Here is a 19,498-nt window from a genome sequence, read left to right as displayed (position 1 = left end):
CACTGCTCTCTGCCTCAGTTTCCCCATCTGCAAAATAAGGATCCAATACCCGTCTCCCTCCGACTTAGACTGTGAGTCCCACGTGGGACTTCGTGATCTTGTATCTACTTCAGTGCTTAGTACAGTGCTTGGCACATGAGCGCTTAATACCACAATTATTACTATTATTATACACGGGGAACCAAAAGGAAGCGGAAGGGAGGAGGGGTTACGACTGACGGTACCAGCCTAACTCCTCTGGAGATGGAGAAGGTGGTGAATGCCCCTCTGGGTTTCTGGGCTCCTGCGACGCCAAGGCTGGAAGACGATTTCAGCCTCCCTGTCAGGGGAGGAAGGTGGGCCTATGGGTGCCCGGCGCGAGGGATGAAGGGGTAGAGACAGAAGCCGTGGCCGTTCGTTTATTGCTGGGCTGTCGCCTGGAGGCGGCCATGTGCCCACCAAAGTGCATAGACGGGATGGGGGAGGTAGGTGGGGGGCATCCGGGCCCACCTTCCCCAAGCAGCAGTCCCACGGTGGGCCCCCTCCCCAGCAGGGCTTTCCCCAGAGAGGCAGCTGGTAGGTGGTGGTTAGCTCCGGATTATTATTGGGGCGGGAGGAGGCGAGGGTACCAGTCACCCCGTTTCCTCCCCTCCAACACCACTGGGAGAGGGGTGGGGCCGCCCGTTGCCGGTCTCCAAGGTGGCGGCTCGGCCGGGAAGGGGAAGGCCGCCCTGGGCTGCTCCTCTTCTCCCTCCTTCCTGAGGAGGAGCGCTGCCAACTGCAGTCTCGCTGTGAGGTAATGCTTGGCACCATCGGGGTGTTCCCACAGGTCCAGACATACTCTGGGCAGGCGGGCGGGGTGGCCGCAGCAGGGCGAGGAGGGTGCACGGTGAGAGGGGGAAGGGCACAGGACGGGCCGCCTTTCTTTTCCCTCCTAGCCCCCGGCCCCTGGCGAGGACAGGCCGGCCGGGCCCACGTCGGGCGGGCAGGGCCCACCGTGACTGGCGGGAGGTGCCGAGCTCCCCCGCTGGCTCTTCCTCTCAGCCTGGGGAGGCGGAGGAGCCGGGAAGGCTGTTGTGGATATAAGTCTGCCCTTCCCGACTCCAAGAGACTCCGATGGCGGGATCCTGCCGAGATGGGTGTGGGGGGCCCCAGAGTGAAACCAGCCAGAACCGTGGCCCAGCTTTCTCCTCCTCCTCTTTCTATTCCTTCTCCTCCTCCTCCTCCTCCTCTGCCCAGCCTCTGAGCTTCTTGGCTGCAGTGGCATCAAGGTTCTCATTAGCAGGCTGCCCCCGCCTGGGTGTGGAACACTGGCTTTGGGTGCCTGCCATCGGTGGTTGGGAGTTTCGCAAGGTCTAGGGGAGGGGGAGAGCGGGAAGGGAGTCGGGATGGGGGGTGGGGGGAGGCTTCCCCACTCCTACCCCTGCCCAGGGTGAGAACTGAGGAAACAGTTCAAGTCTCAGCAGCTTCCCTGGTGCCCAGTGGAAGAGAGGCAGGATGGGGAGGGCTGCCAGTTTTGTCCCATTTAGAGAGATGCGCCCCGGGGCCTGAGTGGGCAATGAAGCCATCTGCCATTTCCTGCCAGCGGGATCTGCTGCGCCTTCCGCCTCCAGGCAAGAGGCCGGCCTCCTCCAGGAGCTCCGGGGAACGGAAGGACGAGGGTGTCTGTAAGGAGGAGCGAGAGAGGGTGGGACAGTCTGTGTCCCCGCGCTACCCGTCCTCTGCATCCTTGAGGGACGGGACTTGCGGTTGACGCATCCCGGGAGCCACACCTTCCGTTCCTCCCCCAGCACCCGGGTGCCCCGAAGAGGCCGCACCCAGGCAAAGAGTCACCCTCGCCGGGCCCAGAATCCCTCCGACGGAAGGTCCTGGCCACCGCTCCGAGAGCCTCCGGGAGCCGAGGCCGTAGAAGCGGCAGGGGATGAACCTCCGGCGAATAGGTGACAGAAACCAACGCCGGGCGAAAGGGTTCTTCCCGGCCGGGGCCTGGCCGCTGCCTCGCCCGTCGTCCGGGCTCAGGTGTACCCTTGGCAGTTGGGGAGGGGAGAGGAGGCGGGTTCACATGGGCAGCGTGGGAGGGAACTTGACGAAGGCAATAGCAGCCAGCTCCTTGCAGAACTCCTCCAGCACCACCACACCCTGCAGGAGCATCTGATGATCCAGCCTGAGGGGAAGATGGAGAACAAGAGGGAAACGGCAAGAACAGGCTGCTACCTTTGCCTCAGGGCCGAGACGGGACCGGACCCTGCGGCCAGTGCCCAGGACTCGGGCCCGCTCGGGCGCCGGGATCTCCCCACCAACCCAGGGGGCTCCTACCCTCTGGCTTTGGGACCACCAAGGCAGCCCCTCTAGTCCCTCGGGTACTTACTGCTCACCAGGCCCCTGGCCCATTAGCTGCTTCCTGACTAGCAACAGTTTCCCCGGAAAGTGTGACACCCGCTGCAGCCTCTGCATTAGGTCTCCTATCACCTAAAACAGTGGGATGGGGATGGGGGGTGGGGAGGAGGGAGGGAGAGAGCGAGAAGGAGGGAGAGAGAAAAAGAGAGAGGGAGGGGAGTTAGGTTGGAGATGCCCCAACATGGTAACAAGGTAACATTCCCTGTCCTTGCTGTTTGCCCCCGTGCTGCAGCTCCACCCCAAACCTGAGCTCGTCCCCATCGCTGTGTCGAGTAACAAATAAAAACAATTGTGTTTAATAAGTGCTTACTACGCGCCAAACGCTGGGATAGATACTAGACAATCGGGTAGGACCCGGTCCCTGTCCCACACGGCATTTTCAGCCTAAAGGGGAGGGAGAACAGGTATTCGATCCCCATTTTTCAGCTGAGGAAACTGAGGCACATAGAAGCCCAAGTCCCATGTCTAAAGGCACACAGCAGGTAAGTAGGGATCGGAACCCAGCCCATGCTCTTTCCACTAGGCCACACTGCTTCCAGGCATCCTTACCCGCACCAGTACGGAGAAGAGGCTCCTACAGCCAGGGGCCAGGCTGATGTAGGGGTCCAGCAGGTACTCGTGGATGTGGGGGTGGGGGAACAAGGCGAGGCGTGACAGGACGGAGGTCACTTGCAGGTTAAGGTTGTACGGCTGTGGAAGACGGGGGAACCAGGTAAGCGGCGGGTACCACTGCTGCCCCCTTAACCGGGGAGGGGCAGGGAGGAAGAAGGGGTCTCTGAGGGTCCTCCGACCCCGCCCAGCCGGGCAGTCGGCCGGTGTGTACGTGTGCGGGGGAAGAAGACTGCACGTGATGTATGTGTCACGGATTCCCTGGGGCTGAGGGCCAGAGCATGTTGGGGCGTGCGCGGCTGCGGCGGCGTGATGGGGCTTCCCCGCTGGGGAAGTCGGGGCGGAGGGAGACCAAGACTCTATTTATCAGGGAGGGAATTTGCCCGATCCCTCGGCGGCCCCCCCCAGTTCCTCAGGCTGGTGGCCTACACCCTGAGCCCGGTTTCCTTGTCCCCGGGCTGGGCGGGAGTGCTTGTCCCCTCGTGCCCACGACCGGAGGGCTTGCCCTGCTACTACCTGGTCCAAGATCCGTGCCATCCGGTCGAAGAGCACGTGGAGAAAGAGTCCCTCGGAGAAGGGGGTCTCCGGCTCAGGGGCTTCCAGGGGACGGGGGGTCGGGGGCCAACCCCAGGGGGCCACCAGAGCACAGCACTCCTGAAACTGAGAGGAGGGAGAAGCGCTAGGGGAGAAAAGGGGCTGGACTTGTGGATCAGGGGTGGTGGCTGGACAACGGGACACCTCCCGACGCCACCCTCTCCAAGCCTCGAGGCTACAGAGGGGAAGCCGGACTCACCGGCTGAGAAATAGCATGGTCTAGTGGACAGAGCACGGGCCTGGGAATCCCGGCTCCGCCATGAGTCTGCTCTGCGAGCCCGGGCATGTCCCTTAACTTCTCTGTGCCTCAGTTACCTCATCTGTAAAATGGGGATCACTTGTGGAACACGGACTCTGTCGAACCCGATTAGCTTGTATCTGCCCTAGCACTGAGTACGGTGTCCCACATGTAGTCTGGCACTTAACAGATACCATAAGAAAACCCCTGGCTGAAGCTGAGGGAGCTAAAGAACCCCAGAGAATGCAATCCCTAGGTCTCCCCCACCAAGATGATGGGTTTTGTTTTGCTGGGAGAAACCAAGGTGGGGTGATGGGGAACTCACCAGCCCATAAGCATCATGGACGTAGGTGTCATATCCAGTCTCCTCCAGGAAGGATGACGTCTTGGCTTCCTCTGGGACCAGGCAGAGGAAGCTACAAGAGAAATGGAGGCTGGGACCCGAGGCACTGGAGTAATGTCTCCTTTCGGCCTCTGCCCAAGCCTTCCTATCTGGAATCTGGGAGAACCGTCTCTCCCCGCCCACGCTGCAGCTCAAGCCATGTAACGGTGTCCACTGTCCCCCAAGTCAATTGCCTCCCCAACTCTCTCCCCGGCCCCTTGGGGACTCTCCCTGGGAGCTCCCCACGCTGCACATGCCCCCAGGGTAGGAGCTGAGTCCGTGCCCACCTTCCAGCCTCCTGGCCCACCTTGGCTGTGGGGTCAATACCGACTAGAAGCCTACATCTGGGAGGCGAGCAGTGGAAGATCTGGATCCCGCCCAGGCTCAGGCTTAGGGCAGGACCTTAGCTTTCATATTAATGTCTGTCTCGCCCTCAAGTCTGTAAGCTTAGTATGGGCAGGGGATGTGCCCGCTAATTCTGTTGTACTCTCCCATGCACTTAGTACAGTGCTCTGCACATAGTAAGTGTTCAATAAATACCACTGATTGATTGATTGATTTATTAGGACCAGTCAGTCCACCCTGGAGCCATCTGGGAAATTCTCTCCTGGGGACAGCAGACCTCGGGCCCGTGAAATGGTGAGCTGAACTCTCAAGGGAGAAGACCTTTTCCCAGGGACCCTGGTCCTGAGGTGACTCGGTTTAATTTGCACCTATTAAGGCTGCTGTCACTGGGTGAGAACCGCCGTCTGCCTGCCTCCTGTCAGAGCTCCAGACGGGCCTCGGCCTAACCCAAGCCAACTGGATTTAAGTTGAATCCACTGTCTCTTTAGCTGAAGGGAAAGAAAAGAACAGCAGCTCGACTGGGGAATGAAGGCAGGTTCTGGGATCTCTGAGGCCTCAGTCCTCCCTCCATGGGTTATCTCCCCTGGCCTTAGAGAAGCAGCGAGGCTCAGTGGAAAGAGCACGGGCTTAGGAGTCAGAGGTCATGGGAGTCAGCATGTCTGCTGTGTGACCTTGGGCAAGTCACTTACCTTCTCTGAGCCTCAGTTACCTCATCTGTAAAATGTGGACCCACGTGGGACAAACTGATCACCTTGCATCCCCCCCAGCGCTTGGAACAGCGCTTCACACATAGTAAGCGCTTAACAAATGGCACCGTTATTATTATTATGAAGAGCCCCTCCAAACAACCTGTTGACAATTTCGGTCACTGCTGTCTTGCCATCCAGGTGGGAGGTGGTGGGGAGACGCCTTGGTGAGGGTTGGAAGCCGGAGCCTAGGAAGCCGTCCGGGAAGTAGGAGTCTTCTTCCAGTTCCCTGAAAAGAATGACAGGTGTTTGTGTGTGCGAGTCTGAGGGTGTGTATCAGATTACCACGGCCCCCAGCCTCTCTTCTGTCCATCTTCAACCCCTCCCTGTCTTCCCCTCCCTGACACCCCCCACCAACTCCTTTCTGGCCTGCCTCCTCAAGTCTCTCTCCTTGGCCTGCTCTCCAGCCCCTTCCCGGTTCACCCTCAACCCTTCCCCAGTTCACCCCCACCCCGGGATTCCCGCATTCCCACTCACAGATTGTCTTCATAGCTTTCAGGCTCCGGCAGACCCCGAGCCAAATAGCTGCGAGCTTCCAGGTTTCGCAGGAGGAGGCTGTGGACAATCTGCTCGTGGGGCTTCTGCAAAAGCTCCTCAAATAGCCGCAGGGTTGCTATACTGATCTGAGGAAACCAGGATGGGGGCAAGTGAGGAATTGTCTTATTTTTCCCTCCAAGGTGGAAAACAAGTCACCAGGAGTCTCCAAAGCATCAGGGACGCTACCAGACCGCTTGCTCAGTGAAACTTATGTTTTCTCAGGGGTCGTGGCCCTGGGCAGCTAGAGAAGCCTAGAGGTGGCTAGGCTGGAGAGGGAATTTCTGAGGAGTACACAGCCCCAAAGCGTGCCAGGGCTGGCATCTCGGCTCATGATTATCCCTTTGGTTTTGAGGGGGTTCGGTACCCGGAAGAATTGTCAGGGAGGGTCGAATGGAGAAGAGCGCTCCATTGAAGATTCAAGCTAGAGATGGAGGGATTTGGGGTGGGGAGGGAGGATGGGAGAGGCCGAAGAGAGAGCGATCACTCACCTCATCGGAGAGGTGGTCACAGTGACTGATGAGGTGGGCGCACAGTGGATGGGGGCTGTCCATGGGGGTTCCGGGCTGTGGGACGGGGCCCAGCAGGAAAACCACCATTTCTTGCAGCATGGCTGGGGATTGAAGCTGGTGAAGCAGGGCTGTCAGCAGGGCAGTGGAGGTGAGAATGCCCCTCTCTGACCTGTTGGAGGAGAGGGCGGGGACACCCTGAGGACCAGGAGACGCAGGGGAGGGAGTCAAGGCCCAAGTACGGCAGACAGGCCCCAGGCCCCAAGTGCACCTTCCACGTTCTTGCTCCGGCTTGGGCATAGGGACGGGTTCCTTACTAACTTATTCCTGTGCTCCATGCCAGTTTCCTCCCTTACGGACAATTTCCTGGGAGTGGCGGACTGGACTTTGTCATTCCCGGTGGTGGGAAAATTGGAAACGGGGTAGGGTTGGAATCACGGTTTTCTGCAATTCGATTCTAAATTTTAACTTGATTTTGGGTGGTTTTCTCCACGGGACCAGCTTCTTCTCGGGGATTTTCTCTGCTAGGCCGCGGTTCAGCAGGAGAAATCTCTGAGAATGAAATTTAAATTTAGGAAGTAAAATGCAAAGTGCCGGGTTGCCCTTCCGCCCTTCCACACTCCCTCTCCCAGGGTGCCTCCACCCTGGGATAACGGGCTACAGCTGCCATTCTCCAGGGATCATTTTGACAGGGATCCCCTTCCATATCTTTCTGCCTGCCTCCCTGTCTGTCTCCCAGGGCTCCAGGAGAGGTGCTTGGACACAAGACCCCTGAGAGCCGGAGAAGACGGAAAAAATCCTCTGTGTCCGAGGCCCTGGGATAGGTTCGTGGCTGACGGGTGAGGAAAATACTGATGACGATGCTCAGCCAGGAACACTGGTGGTACCAGAAAATGCAAGGGAGTCGGGGGAGAGGGAGGGGAAGGTGGAGGAAACAGGGATGGGAAGGAGGCAGCCCCTGGAGCAACAGGAGCTTCAGGTACACTCACATCTGCAGGAGCTGGGGTTGTAGTGTTTCCACCAACAACTTTTCCGCCACGGCCTTCGCCAGGGCCGCTGCAACAGTCTAGGCAGCGAGAGAAGAAGAAGAGGTGGGTGGAGTTCCTGCCCCTCCACCTGCCCCACCGATTCAAATGGGAAGGCCGATTCCACGGACGGAGGCAGGAGGGGAAGGTGGCTTAAGACATCATCCCCCTCCGGGAGGCTCCTGGCACCAGACCCCACCAGGAACCCGTGCCCACCCACCTGGGAGCCCTTCTTAGCCCCTCTTTACCGCCTGGGCCTCTCTCATAAGGTGGTCACAGTAATCGAACCATTCCAAGAAGACGGTCAGGTTCTCTCTGCCTGGAAAAGAGGCCTCTTCCGAGGGAGCGGCTGGCTGCCTGTGGGGAAGAAGGAGGAGAACAGAGGAGGAGCTTAATGGTCCCTCTCTGGAGGGACGTCCCATGCGTTCTGCCCTCACCAGGATCGGATTCCGAACATTTGCTGCCCGCTTTCGGTGTCTGTTTCTGCCACGGACGTCCGCAGCAGTCCATGTGCACTCATCACGTCTCACCACAGACGTCTTCAGCCTGATGCACTTGTGTCACATGGAAGTCTGTTCAAATCCCTAATTCATTCATTCAATCATATTTATTGAGCGCTTACTGTGTGCAGAGCCCTGGACTAGGCACTTGGGAAGTCCAAGTCGGCAACATACAGAGACGGTCCCTACCCAACAAAGGGCTCACAGTCTAGAAGGGGGAGACAGACAACAAAACACGTAGACAGGTGTCAAAATCGTCGGAACAAATCTAATCATAGGTGTTCCTCCAGGGAGACCCCTGACACGCTTCCCTTAAATCCCATCCTGGGCCCCGTTTACAAAGGCGCCACTTCCAATGCAAGACTGGACGCTTTTGAATTTCTAACCACGGCCCATCCCGGGCCACTGTCCCTGTGCCCACACTGCTACCCCTGCCTTCTGGGAGGTTGCATCAATGCCACCCCCGTGTCCCGCCACCATCCCCTCCCTGCTAAATCTGCACCTGCGGTACCCCTTTGTGCGCTCAGAGGCTGTGACTGCTGATAAGGTCCACCACTCCGGGCTGCCACCCGCTCTGATGCCGCTATGTTGCCAACTTGTACTTCCCAAGCGCTTAGTAGAGTGCTCTGCACACAGTAAGTGCTCAATAAATATGATTGATTGAATGAATGAATGAATGAATGAATGAGAAGCAGCATGGCTTAGTGGATAGAGCACAGGCCTTGGAGTCAGAAGGACCTGGATTCTAATCCCGGCTCTGCCCTATGTCTGCTGTGTGACCTTGGCAAGTCACTTCCCTTCTCTGTACCTCAGTTACCTCATCTGAAAAATGGGGATTGAGACTATGAGCCCCATGTGGGACAGGGACTGTGTCCAATCTGATTAACCTGTATCTACCCCAGCACTTAGAACAGTGCTTGGCACATAGTAAGCGCTTAACAAGTACATAATTATGCATTATTATTATCATGAGCCCCGAGGCAGTCACTTCACCCCTGGGGACCTGGAGTCGGCCAAATCTGACCCCCGCCTCTGCCCGTACACCCACCCTTCTGTCCCAGTCCCAGTTCTTCCCTTGGAAAACAGCGAGATCACGGGGGAGCACAAGAGGTTGGGGTCTCGGGAGGCCGCCCGTCACCTCTGAGAGAGGCTGGCCGGATGGCAAAGTCGCCCGGTCTGCTCTGCAACTGAGAAGAGGTGATGCACACTGTTTGGGCGACCGGGGGTGGCACTCCCAGTCTTGTGAGGGGCTTCCTTTAGGGACTACTTTGGGCAACCCGCTGAACGCCAACCGTCGTCGATGCCCGGGTCCCTCGCCCAAGGCCTACCTCCAGCTGACTCTCTCTGGACTGGTGATGTCGGCAGGGTCGAGGCTGCCGGGCACGGCTCGGTGCAGCCGGCACAGGCGTCCCACCACTAATTGGCACAGAGGGCTGATCTGCACGAGGTAGGATGCAGCGGCTGGAGGGGCGATCTTCACTAGGAGCAGCAGGTTCTCCTGGGCCTTCAGGGCCACCCGGTTCTTCTAAGGGGTGACGACATTAGGGAGTGTAAGGGTGAGCCCACTGTTGGGTAGGGACTGTCTCTATATGTTGCCAACTTGTACTTCCCAAGCACTTAGTACAGTGCTCTGCACACAGTAAGCGCTCAATAAATACGATTGATTGATTGATTAACAAGTCCCCTCTGGACTGCAAGCTCCTTGTGGGCAGGGAACACGTCTACCAACCCTGTTATACTGTACTTTCCCAGGCACTTTCCTGAGAAGCAGCGTGGCTCAGTGGAAAGAGCCCGGGCTTTGGAGTCAGAGGTCATGGGTTCAAATCCTGGCTCCGCCAATGGGCAGCTGTGAGACTTTGGGCAAGTCACTTCACTTCTCTGTGCCTCAGTTACCTCATCTGTCAAATGGGGATTTGTGAGCCCCCCGTGGGACAACCTGATCGCCTTGTAACCTCCCCAGCGCTTAGAAGAGTGCTTTGCGCATAGTAAGCGCTTAATAAATGCCATCATTATTATTACAGTCAGTGCTTGGCACACAGTAAGTAGATACAGTTATCTTCTAACTACCCCAGCGCTTAGAACAGTGCTTGCCACATAGTAAGCGCTTAACAAATATCTCATTATTAAGTGCTTAAGAATTATCATTGATTGACTGGTTGATTAGTGAATTGATTAAGGGGCTGGTGGGCCTCCTGGCCTCACTTGCCTAGTGCTCGATGTCTCCCGACAGTTGCTCATCTTCTTCTAACTCCCCAGCTTCCTTCCCCAAGGATACCACCTCCCAGTCATTCTCCGTCCCCCCACACCCCCTGCCCCTATCCAAACCTTGCTCTCGCACAGTCTGAACAGGGAGATGAGAAGATTATTCTCCGCTCTGCCACCGTCAGACTGCTCTTCGTGTTCTCCGGGGAAACTGGGGCCGCTGGCCAGGGCCTCCCAGTTCTCCCCACCTGGATCGGGGGCCTTATCGGAGGGGTTTCCAGGAGAGTGGCTCTTGGCCTCAGGTCCAGCCGCCTCTCCCTGGCTACGGGCGGGTGCCTCAGTGGCTCTCTTCTCCACTGCCATCTTCTTGCCCTGTGGAGAGGAGGCCCAGAATGAAGCCAGTGGATGGTGGGGGCTACTGCCCTTCATAGGAAGCCCGGACGAAGCCTGGAGGGACCCGTGAGTAAGGACTGGGACTCCAAAGTGTCTCTTGGGTTGAGCTGTTGAGCTGTCCCCTCACGCACTATTTCCTCTAATTTTTTCTTCCCCACGTCCATGGTAAACTGGTTCACAGGTGCGCCGACTTTACAAAGCACTTGCAATAATAATAATAATAATAATGATAAAAAAAATTGGCTAAGTACTTACAATGTGTCAAGCACTGTACTAAGCACTAGGACAGATACAGTACAATCAAGCCAACACAGTCCCTGTCCCTTAAGGGGAACACAGTCTAAGCAGGAGGGAGAAGAGAATATCTATTTCACTGATGAGGAAACCGAGGCCCAGAGAAGTGAAATGACTTGCCCGAGGTCACTTAGCAGGCACCTGGCAGAGCCGGGATGAGAACCCAAGTCCATGTTTCAGTGCCCGAACCCCACACCTTTTTTAATCACGGAAGCACTGATGCGCACTGGGGGAATACTTCCCCCTCCTCCCCCTCTCCATCCCCCCCGCCTTACCTCCTTCCCTTCCCCACAGCACCTGTATATATGTATATATGTTTGCACATATTTATTACCCTATTTATTTATTTATTTTACTTGTACATATTTATTCTATTTATTTTATTTTGTTAATATGTTTTGTTTTGTTCTCTGTCTCCCCCTTCTAGACCGTGAGCCCATTGTTGGGTAGGGATCGTCTCTATATGTTGCCAACTTGTACCTCCCAAGCGCTTAATACAGTGCTCTGTACACAGTAAGCGCTCAATAAATATGATTGATTGATTGATTGATTCCAGTGATCTGTGAAGGGGAAGGAACATGGATAGAACACAGGCCTGGGAATCAGAAGGACCTGGGTTCTAATCCCGGTTCTGCCACTTGTCTGCTGTGACTTGAGGAAGTCACTTCACCAAGTGTGCCTTGGGGAAGTCTGTGCCTCAGTTATCTTAAAGATGGGGATTAAGATAGTGAATCCTATGTGGGACGGGGACTGTGTCCAACCTGATTAGCGTGTACTTAGAACAGCGCTTGACACTTAGTATGCGCTTAACAGATACCATTATTATTATTAGCATTACCTATGTCCGGGATCAGACGGGCCAGAAATGGCTGAGCGACAGCAGCTGCAAGGTTCTCTAGCCAAGTGCCCGTGCAGCTTAATGAAAAAGCTGTCCTCCTCTTCTATCTAGTTTGCTCAGACAGACTCACCCAAGTCGGCCTCAGAGCTCTCAGGCTCTGCCCCTGTGCTAGGAGTTGGGCCGTGCAGGGTCAGGGAAGGAGGAGAAGAGAGAGAGAGAGAGAGTGTGTGTATGTGTTTGTGTGTGTTGTGTCCATCTCCAGGGTTCAGCAGCTCCTCAGCCCCACCTTCCCGGAGAAAGCACTCACCTCCAGGATATAGGTGAGCAGGGCTGGATCTTCTTGGATCTTGGTGCAAAGGACGGTGGTGAACTGTACCTCCTCCTTTTCTGTGGGGGAGTCGGGGGCAGGCCCCCCAAGCCTCAGGAGTTTCTGGGCAGAGGGGAAGGAGTACAGAGGAGCTGTGAGAAAGGGGCAAGGAGGGGGCCTGGAGCCCATTAGCCGTCTCCTCGGCTTTCACAAAACTTACCTGAACGGGCCGGTGGACATTGAGGTAGTGTAATAGGGGATGTTGGAGCTGGGCGAGGACCCTGCTGAAGAACAGGTACACTTGTTGCCGCATGCCTGGGGGGTACTGGGGGGACAGCAACACAATGCATTGTTTGGACCCCACCTCCTCAGCACAGCTGCCCCCCCTCCCACTTCCACCCAGCTCTCTCCTAATCTATCAGACCACCCTACCACGGGCTTGCGGCTGAAAGGATGGTGTCACTTCCAACTCCAGGTCCCTCTGACCCCAGATCGCTCTGACCCTAGATCAGCCCTTCCCCAGGGCCAGAAGAAGAGCAGCGTGGCCTAGTGGCTAGAGCACAGGCCTGGGAGACAGAAGGGCCTCGGTTCTAAACCCGGCTCCGCCACTTGTCCGCTGAGTGGCCTGGGGCAAGTCACTTCACTTCACTTCTCTCGGCTACTTCATCTGTAAAATTCATTCAGTCGCATTTATTGAGTGCTCACTGTGCGCAGAGCACTTTCTAAATTAAGACCGTGAGTCCCATGTGGGACAGGGATTGTGTCCAACGTGACACCTTGTAACATCCCTAGCGCTTAGAACAGTGCTTTGCACACAGTAAGTGCTTAATAAATGCCATCATTATTATTATTATTAGCTGGTATCTACCCCAGCGCTTAGAACAGTGTCTGGCACATAGTAAGTGCTTAACAAATACCATAAAAAAAAAGAGACACCCCAGGTCACCTCCATTATGAGACATGAGAAGAGAGCCAGGAGGCTTATGGTTTAAAGGTTCTGGAGATGAGAATGGAATCCAGGACCTGGCTTCAGGCACTTGTAAGGTTTTCTCTCCCTTGGGGAATGTCTCGGGGGCTCTTAGGACCCCCGAGGGGCAGCACCAAGAAGCTGTGAAGCCCCAGGGAGTTGCTTCTGCCCTTAGGCCCTGCTGGACCGTACCTCAGCCTTCCCCAAGGTGCACAGGGTTTCCAGTATCTTGTGCTGCAGCAAGTACTCCAGACAGGGCCCGGCCTCTCCGGCCGCCGGCTGCTGCTTCTCCTCAAACACCAGGATGTCCAGCATCTGCTTCAGGTGCCACGGGATGTCCGTCTCCTTGGCTGGGGTGTTCTCATCTAGGCCGAGCAGAGAGGGCTCAGATGGAGTCGTGACAAGGGTGGCTGGGGCGGGGGGGGACGGGGAAAAGTAACGCAGAGGGTAGCTTGGAACCTGGCAGAGAGGCCGGGTGGGAACCGAGTCAAGCCAGACCCTGTGGAGAAACTGACGGGCTTTTGACCAGAAATTGCTGCAGAACTGTAACCTGTGGACAACCTGTTTCTGTGGTTATAGATAGTCCCACAAGGGCCACACTTTGGATAGTGGTCCAGGGTTGAGGGGGACTTAAGGACAAAAAATGGAGCTAGATAGGCAGAGAAGACTAGAAAGTCTAGGACAGGCAAGGTGACCCACAGATGGGAAGACCCCCAAATGAGAGAACTAGAGACATACCCATTCTCACACACATAGATGCTCACACAGCATACCCAGGTGCTCATACATTTTCACATATATAGATGCTCAAACGTGCCCACCCAGGTTCCCATACACTCCCACCTCAAAGATGCTCACATACGCACACCCAGATTCTCACATACTCTCACCTACATAGGTGCTCACGCATGCACACGCAGGTTTTCACACACTCTCTTCACCCACATAGGTGCTCACACATGCACACTCAGGTTCTCACACACTCTCACTCACATACATGTTCACACATGAACACCCAGACTCTCTTCACTTACATAGATGCTCACACAAGCACATCCAGGTTCTCACTCTTTCATCCACATAGGTGTTCACACATAATAATAATGATAATAATGATGGTATTTGTTAAGCGCTTACAATGAGCCAAGCACTGTTCCAAGCACTGCATGCACACTGAGGTTCTCACACCCCCACAAACTCCCAAACCCCTTCACACACCCCTCCACTCACACACACTCAGAAAACACTCTCAAACACATGCTTTCCCACACGTTCTCTCTCACACAAACCCCTTACAGACAACACGCCCTTCACATACAGACCCACTCACAAAAATACAGACCCTCTCCCACAGTCTCTTGCAACCCTACCCCTCCACCACTCACTCTTCCCTTTCCCAGTAATTTTCCCAGTTCTTTCTCTAGGACAGTGGGAAAATGATGCTTCTGGGGCCTATCCCATCAGTCTGGCTCCTTGTTGACGTGAGTGGAACCCCAGAGGGTTGCAGTGGAGGGGGAAGTGGAGCAAGGCGAGCAAGGAAAGAGCAGGAAGATGCCAGCCGCCCGGAGACAGAGGGGCACGCTGCAAACTCCAGCCTGCACAGGGAGCAGGAAAGCTGCCACTGGTTTTAAAAAATTCTGTTTTGTTTTTAATGGCGTTTGTGAAGTGCTTACTCTGTGACAGACACTGTACTAAGCGCTGGGGTAGATACAAGCTAATTAGGTTGGGTACAGTCCCTGTCCCACACAGGGTTTGTAATCGATCCCCATTTTCCAGATGAGATAACTGAGGCACAGAGCAGTGAAGCGACTTGCCCAAGGTCACGCAGCAGACTAGTGGAGGAGTCGGAATTATAACGCAGGTCCTCTGACTCTTAGGCCCGTGCTCTATCCACTAGGCCATGCTACTTCGCTGTGCCAAGGGAACGGTCCAGTCAGTCCGGGGACTGAGGTGGCACTGGGGGCAGAAGGGCGGGATATTTGGGCTTGATGGTCAGTGCCAGTTTAGAGGTAGGGAGAACTTGGCACTTTCTGGACTCTACGGTCTGATCATCCCCAGCCGCGGTCCAAATCCTTGGGCCGCTGGCCAAAACTGTGCCGGCTTTTCCCCTCTCCCTCCCATCAAGCCCTGGCAGGCTCCCACCTGTGGTTTCGACGTAGTAGTGAGTGATGCCCTTCCAGTGCTCCACAAAGGCCTCCGGGAGGTCAATGCTGGGTTCTCGCTGCAGGGAGAGCAGAGGTTCATTCTTTCAATCGTATTTATTGAGCGCTTACTGTGTGCAGAGCACTGCACTAAGAGGTTGGTCTACGGAGAGGCCAACCCCGGCTCCTAGCTCGTCAACAGCCATTTATTTTGGATCATCAATGGACTCTTACTGAAGTTCTGCCTGGAGTAATACAGGGCCAGGTCTCTGCTTCCTTCTGCCCGAAAACCCCCATGCAACCTCATCCCTCGTGTTTCGAATGACCTCCGTTACCAGAAGCTGTCCAGGTGAACCCCATCTATTTTCTAAAATCGGCAATCCGTTCCTCCCTCTCGACTTCTACTCACTATTGGGTATAAACTGCACAAACGGTTTTATGTCCATCTGTCTCGAGTCCCCTGTTAAACAGATAATGGAATTTACTCTTTAACATATACACCAAGTTCATAGGTTGTACAGTCTACTTTCTGATCAGTAAGTACTACTTTTTTTTTTTTTACCAACTGATTCCGTGTTGTTTCTTTTTCTGGGATCTTCAGGATCTTCCGCAAAGTGAACACCACAGATCATAGCGTTTCCACTTTCCTTGTGGGTCATCAAAAAATTTCTGATTCTTCCTCAGCTGTCCGATTCCTGAGTGCTCTGACTAGCCCTCCTCCTCACTCACCCTCTGGTTCTTTTTCCCTTGGTTTCGGAAAAGAGGGCTCCCTCCTCCCCATTACCATCATCATCATCAATGATATTTATTGAGCACATTCTGAGAGCCAGACTCTGTATTGAGCACTGCTTGGGAAGACAACAGCAGAGGCCAGACACAATCACGGCTCTCTAAGAGTCAGCTCCTCTGGAGAGTCCTTGTCTTCCAGAAGTTTCTTCCATCTCCCTTCACTCCCAACCTCCTTTCTGAACCTCTCTGTGTCTCGGAGGGTGGCCCACGGGCCATAAATTGACCTCAACATTTCACCTTCCTTGAAGTTAGTCCTACGGCTAGGCTGCTAATTAACCACAACTGTCTTTCAGCATTTTTTATAGTATTTGTTGAATGCTTACTATGTGCCAGACACAGTAATAAGCGCTGGAGTAGATAAAAGCTTATCTAAATGGACCCAGTCCCTATCCCATTTGGGGCTCACAGTCTTACTCCCCATTTTACAGATGAGGTAACTGAAGCACAGAAAAGTTAAGTGACTTGCCCAAGGTCACACAGCAGACAAGTGGCAGATCCGGGATTAGAACCCAGTTCTTTCTGACTCCCAAGCCCGTGCTCTGTTCACTAGGCCATATTTGTGAGTAACAGCCACAAGAAAGGAAGGAGAGCAGGAGAAATTTCACTTGGGTTATTTCCCTAGCACTGAATAAATGTAGCTGAATTGATGCTCCCATCAGAAAGTTATTTTTATTAGTATTATAGTTATTAGTAACAAGCAGCAACAACAACAGTGAAGCTAGGAGGAGGGTAGGGGTGATTTTCTCTGTTCTCCAGAGTAGGAAACTGAGGCACAGAGCACTCGAGTGATTTATCTGGGGTTACACAAATGGTCATTATCGGATAAACACAGTTTTTCAGTCCCCTGTGTCTTTCGCCTTCCTCCCCCCCGCCCCAACCCTAATTGGGGCAGGTCTTTGTCTGGTTGCTCCCTTGGTTTGGGTATCGGGGTAGGTTGGGAGAGGATGGTAGACACGGTGGAAATTTGTGGACTGAACTGTGTTCCAGAGCCATCCAGGCAGAAATACAACCAGTTCCACAAAGTCATATGGGATTTTGTAAAAAAAATAATAATAATTACAGTATTTCTTAAGTGCTTACTACGTGCCAGGCACTGTACTAAATGCTGGGGTGGATGCAAGCAAATTGGGTTGGACACAGTCCCTGCCCGACATGGGGTTCACAGTCTCAATCCCCATTTTTCAGATGAGGTAACTGAGGCCCAGAGAAGTGAAGCGACTTGTCCAAGATCACACAGCAGAGCCAGGATTAGAACCCATGACCCTCTGAATCCCAGGCCCGTGCTCTATCCACTACACCATGCTGCTTCCTTATAATAATCACTCTATTATAATCAATTCCATAACTATTATAGCAAATACCATCATCAATATTATTATTATTATCCGGTGCAGGGCACTATTCTAAGCGTTGGGGTGGACACAAGCAAATCGGGTTGGACGCAGTCCCTGTCCCACATGGGGCTCGCGGTTTCAATCCCCATTTTACAATCAATCAATCAATTGTATTTATTGAGCGCTTACTGTGTGCAGAGCACTGTACTAAGTGCTTGGGAAGTACAAGTTGGCAACATATAGAGACGGTCCCTACCCAACAGTGGGCTTTTACAGATGAGGTAACTGAGGCCCAGAGAAGTGACTTGACCTTGGGCAACTCAAGGTCCCCCAGCAGACATGATGGGCAGGGCCAGGATTGGAAGCCAGATCCTTCTGGACTCCCAAGCCTGTGCTCTACCCACTAGATCACGCTGCTTCTGAACATAAACAGTCTCCTGGCCGCTCTCCCGTGACCCTGCTATGGGGGCCGTTCCCCTCCCGCGGCTTCCCAGGGCCGGGGAAGCTCAGTGGTAGGCGCTTTGCCAGCTGGCGTTTCTGGGCCAGGACAGGGAGAGGAGGCCGGGCTCTCGGGGTGGGCACGGGATGGGCACAGGGAATCATCTGGAGTCCCGGACGGAAGGTTTGTGGCGGCGATGGGCGGGCAGGAGGCGAGGGGAAAGCCGGCCAAGACCTTTGGGTAGGGGTTGGGGGAGAAAGGGAAAGGAAAAGGGAAAGGGCCAGTCCTTCCTCCGGCCCTTCTCCGCCCATTTCAGCGCCTCCCGTTCCAACCCTTGGCTGCCCTCCCTGCCCCGGCCCGGCCCGGCCCGGCCCAGCCAGCTTAGGCTCGGGCCTGACCCTGGGCCTGCTGCCCTCAGCCCTGGGCCTGTTGTCCCCAGCCTGGCCCGAGCCTGGCCCTCGACCCTCAGCCCTGGGCCTGTTGTCCCCAGCCTGGCCCGAGCCTGGCCCTCGACCCTCAGCCCTGGGCCTGTTGTCCCCAGCCTGGCCCGAGCCTGGCCCTCGACCCTCAGCCCTGGGCCTGTTGTCCCCAGCCTGGCCCGAGCCTGGCCCTCGACCCTCAGCCCTGGGCCTGTTGTTCCCAGCCTGGCCCGAGCCTGGCCCTCGGTCCCCAGCCTGGCCCTCGGTCCCCAGCCTGGCCCTTGGCTCCAAGCCTGCCCCCAGCCCTGCTGCCCCCAACCTGTCCCGGGGCCCTTCCCTGGGCCTGTTGCCCGCAGCCTGGCCCTCGGCCCCAGGGCTGTCCAGTCCAGGCAGGCTTGTCCCATCCCTGGTCCCAGGCCTGGCCTGTCCCCCGGCCTGTCCCCCGGTCCGGCTCTGGCCTGTCCCCAATCCTGTCCCGGTCCTGTTCCCCGTCCTGTCCCCCGGCCCGGCTCTAGCCTGTCCCCAGGCCTGTCCCCCGGCCTGCCCCCGTCCCCGGGCCCAGCCCCGGCCTATCCCCCGGCCTGTTCCTGTCCCCGGGCCTAGCCCTGGCCTACCTCCCAGCCTGTCCCCGTCCCCTGGGCCTGTCCCCGGACTATCCCCCGGCCTGTCCCCGTCCCCATCCCTGGCCTGTCCCCCTCTCAGGGCCCGGCTCTGGCTTGTCCCCCGGCCTGTCCCCCGGCTTGTCCCCCGGCCTGTCCCCGTCCCCGGGCCTGTCCCCGGCCTATCCCCCGGCCTGCCCCGCTCTCAGGGCCCGGCTCTGGCCTGTCCCCCGGCCTGTCCCCGTCCCCGGGCCCAGCCCTGGCCTGTCTGTCTGTCCCGCGGGCTGTCCCGCGGGCTGTCCCCGTCCCCCTGGCTGCCCCGGGGCTGTCCCCGTCCCCCCCCCCCCCCGGCTGTCCCGGGACTGTGCCCGTCCCCCCCGTTCTCCCCCCGTCCCCCCCCCGGCTGTCCCGGGACTGTCGGGCTCACCGCCCCCACGGCCTCCTGCAGCAGCGCTCCGAGCCGGCTCAGCATAGCGGCGGCGGCGGGGGGCTCCGGGAGTCGGGGGGTGTCTCCTGGGGGGCTCCGGGGCCGGTGTCGGGGCTGCCGGGGCCCCGGGCCGGGCCGGGCGGGGCGGGGACGGAGGCGGGACCGGCCCCTCCCCCAGGAGGCCCGGCCCGGCCCGGGACACCTCACCTCCTCCAGGAGGCCTTCCCAGACTGAGCCCCCCACTTTTCCTCTCCTCCTCCTCCTCCCCTCCCTCCCTCCGCCCTACCCCCTTCCCCTCCCCACAGCCCTGCCGTCGATTTGCACAGATTTATTACTCCTCTAGTTATTTTATTAATGATGCATATAGATCTATAATTCTATTATAGACTGAGCCCCCCACTTTTCCTCTCCTCCTCTTCCTCCTCCCCTCCCTACCTCTGCCCTACTCCCTTCCCCTCCCCACAGCCCTGGTGTCGATTTGCACAGATTTA

The 19,498-nt window shown here is 56.4% G+C and overlaps 1 protein-coding gene across 1 annotated transcript; it reads right to left on the bottom strand.

Annotated features, from left to right (window-relative positions):
* Window positions 1-384: 384 nt before the first annotated feature.
* Window positions 385-19,063, bottom strand: FAM160B2 (family with sequence similarity 160 member B2). Its single transcript, XM_038746905.1, has 17 exons — window positions 19,008-19,063; window positions 15,002-15,080; window positions 13,052-13,224; window positions 12,113-12,217; window positions 11,893-12,015; window positions 10,184-10,432; window positions 9,187-9,383; window positions 7,607-7,715; window positions 7,323-7,399; window positions 6,316-6,505; window positions 5,768-5,913; window positions 5,394-5,519; window positions 4,143-4,233; window positions 3,502-3,645; window positions 2,926-3,066; window positions 2,348-2,448; window positions 385-2,143 (listed from the first exon to the last, which is right to left on the bottom strand). Exons 1-17 carry the CDS (start codon window positions 19,050-19,052, stop codon window positions 2,038-2,040), a joined length of 2,202 nt encoding a protein of 733 aa, XP_038602833.1. The 5' UTR covers window positions 19,053-19,063; the 3' UTR covers window positions 385-2,037.
* Window positions 19,064-19,498: the final 435 nt, after the last annotated feature.

Source organism: Tachyglossus aculeatus, chromosome 5, assembly GCF_015852505.1.
Source record: "Tachyglossus aculeatus isolate mTacAcu1 chromosome 5, mTacAcu1.pri, whole genome shotgun sequence".
NCBI lineage: Eukaryota > Metazoa > Chordata > Mammalia > Monotremata > Tachyglossidae > Tachyglossus > Tachyglossus aculeatus.
This window is presented reverse-complemented; position numbering and strand designations above follow the sequence as displayed.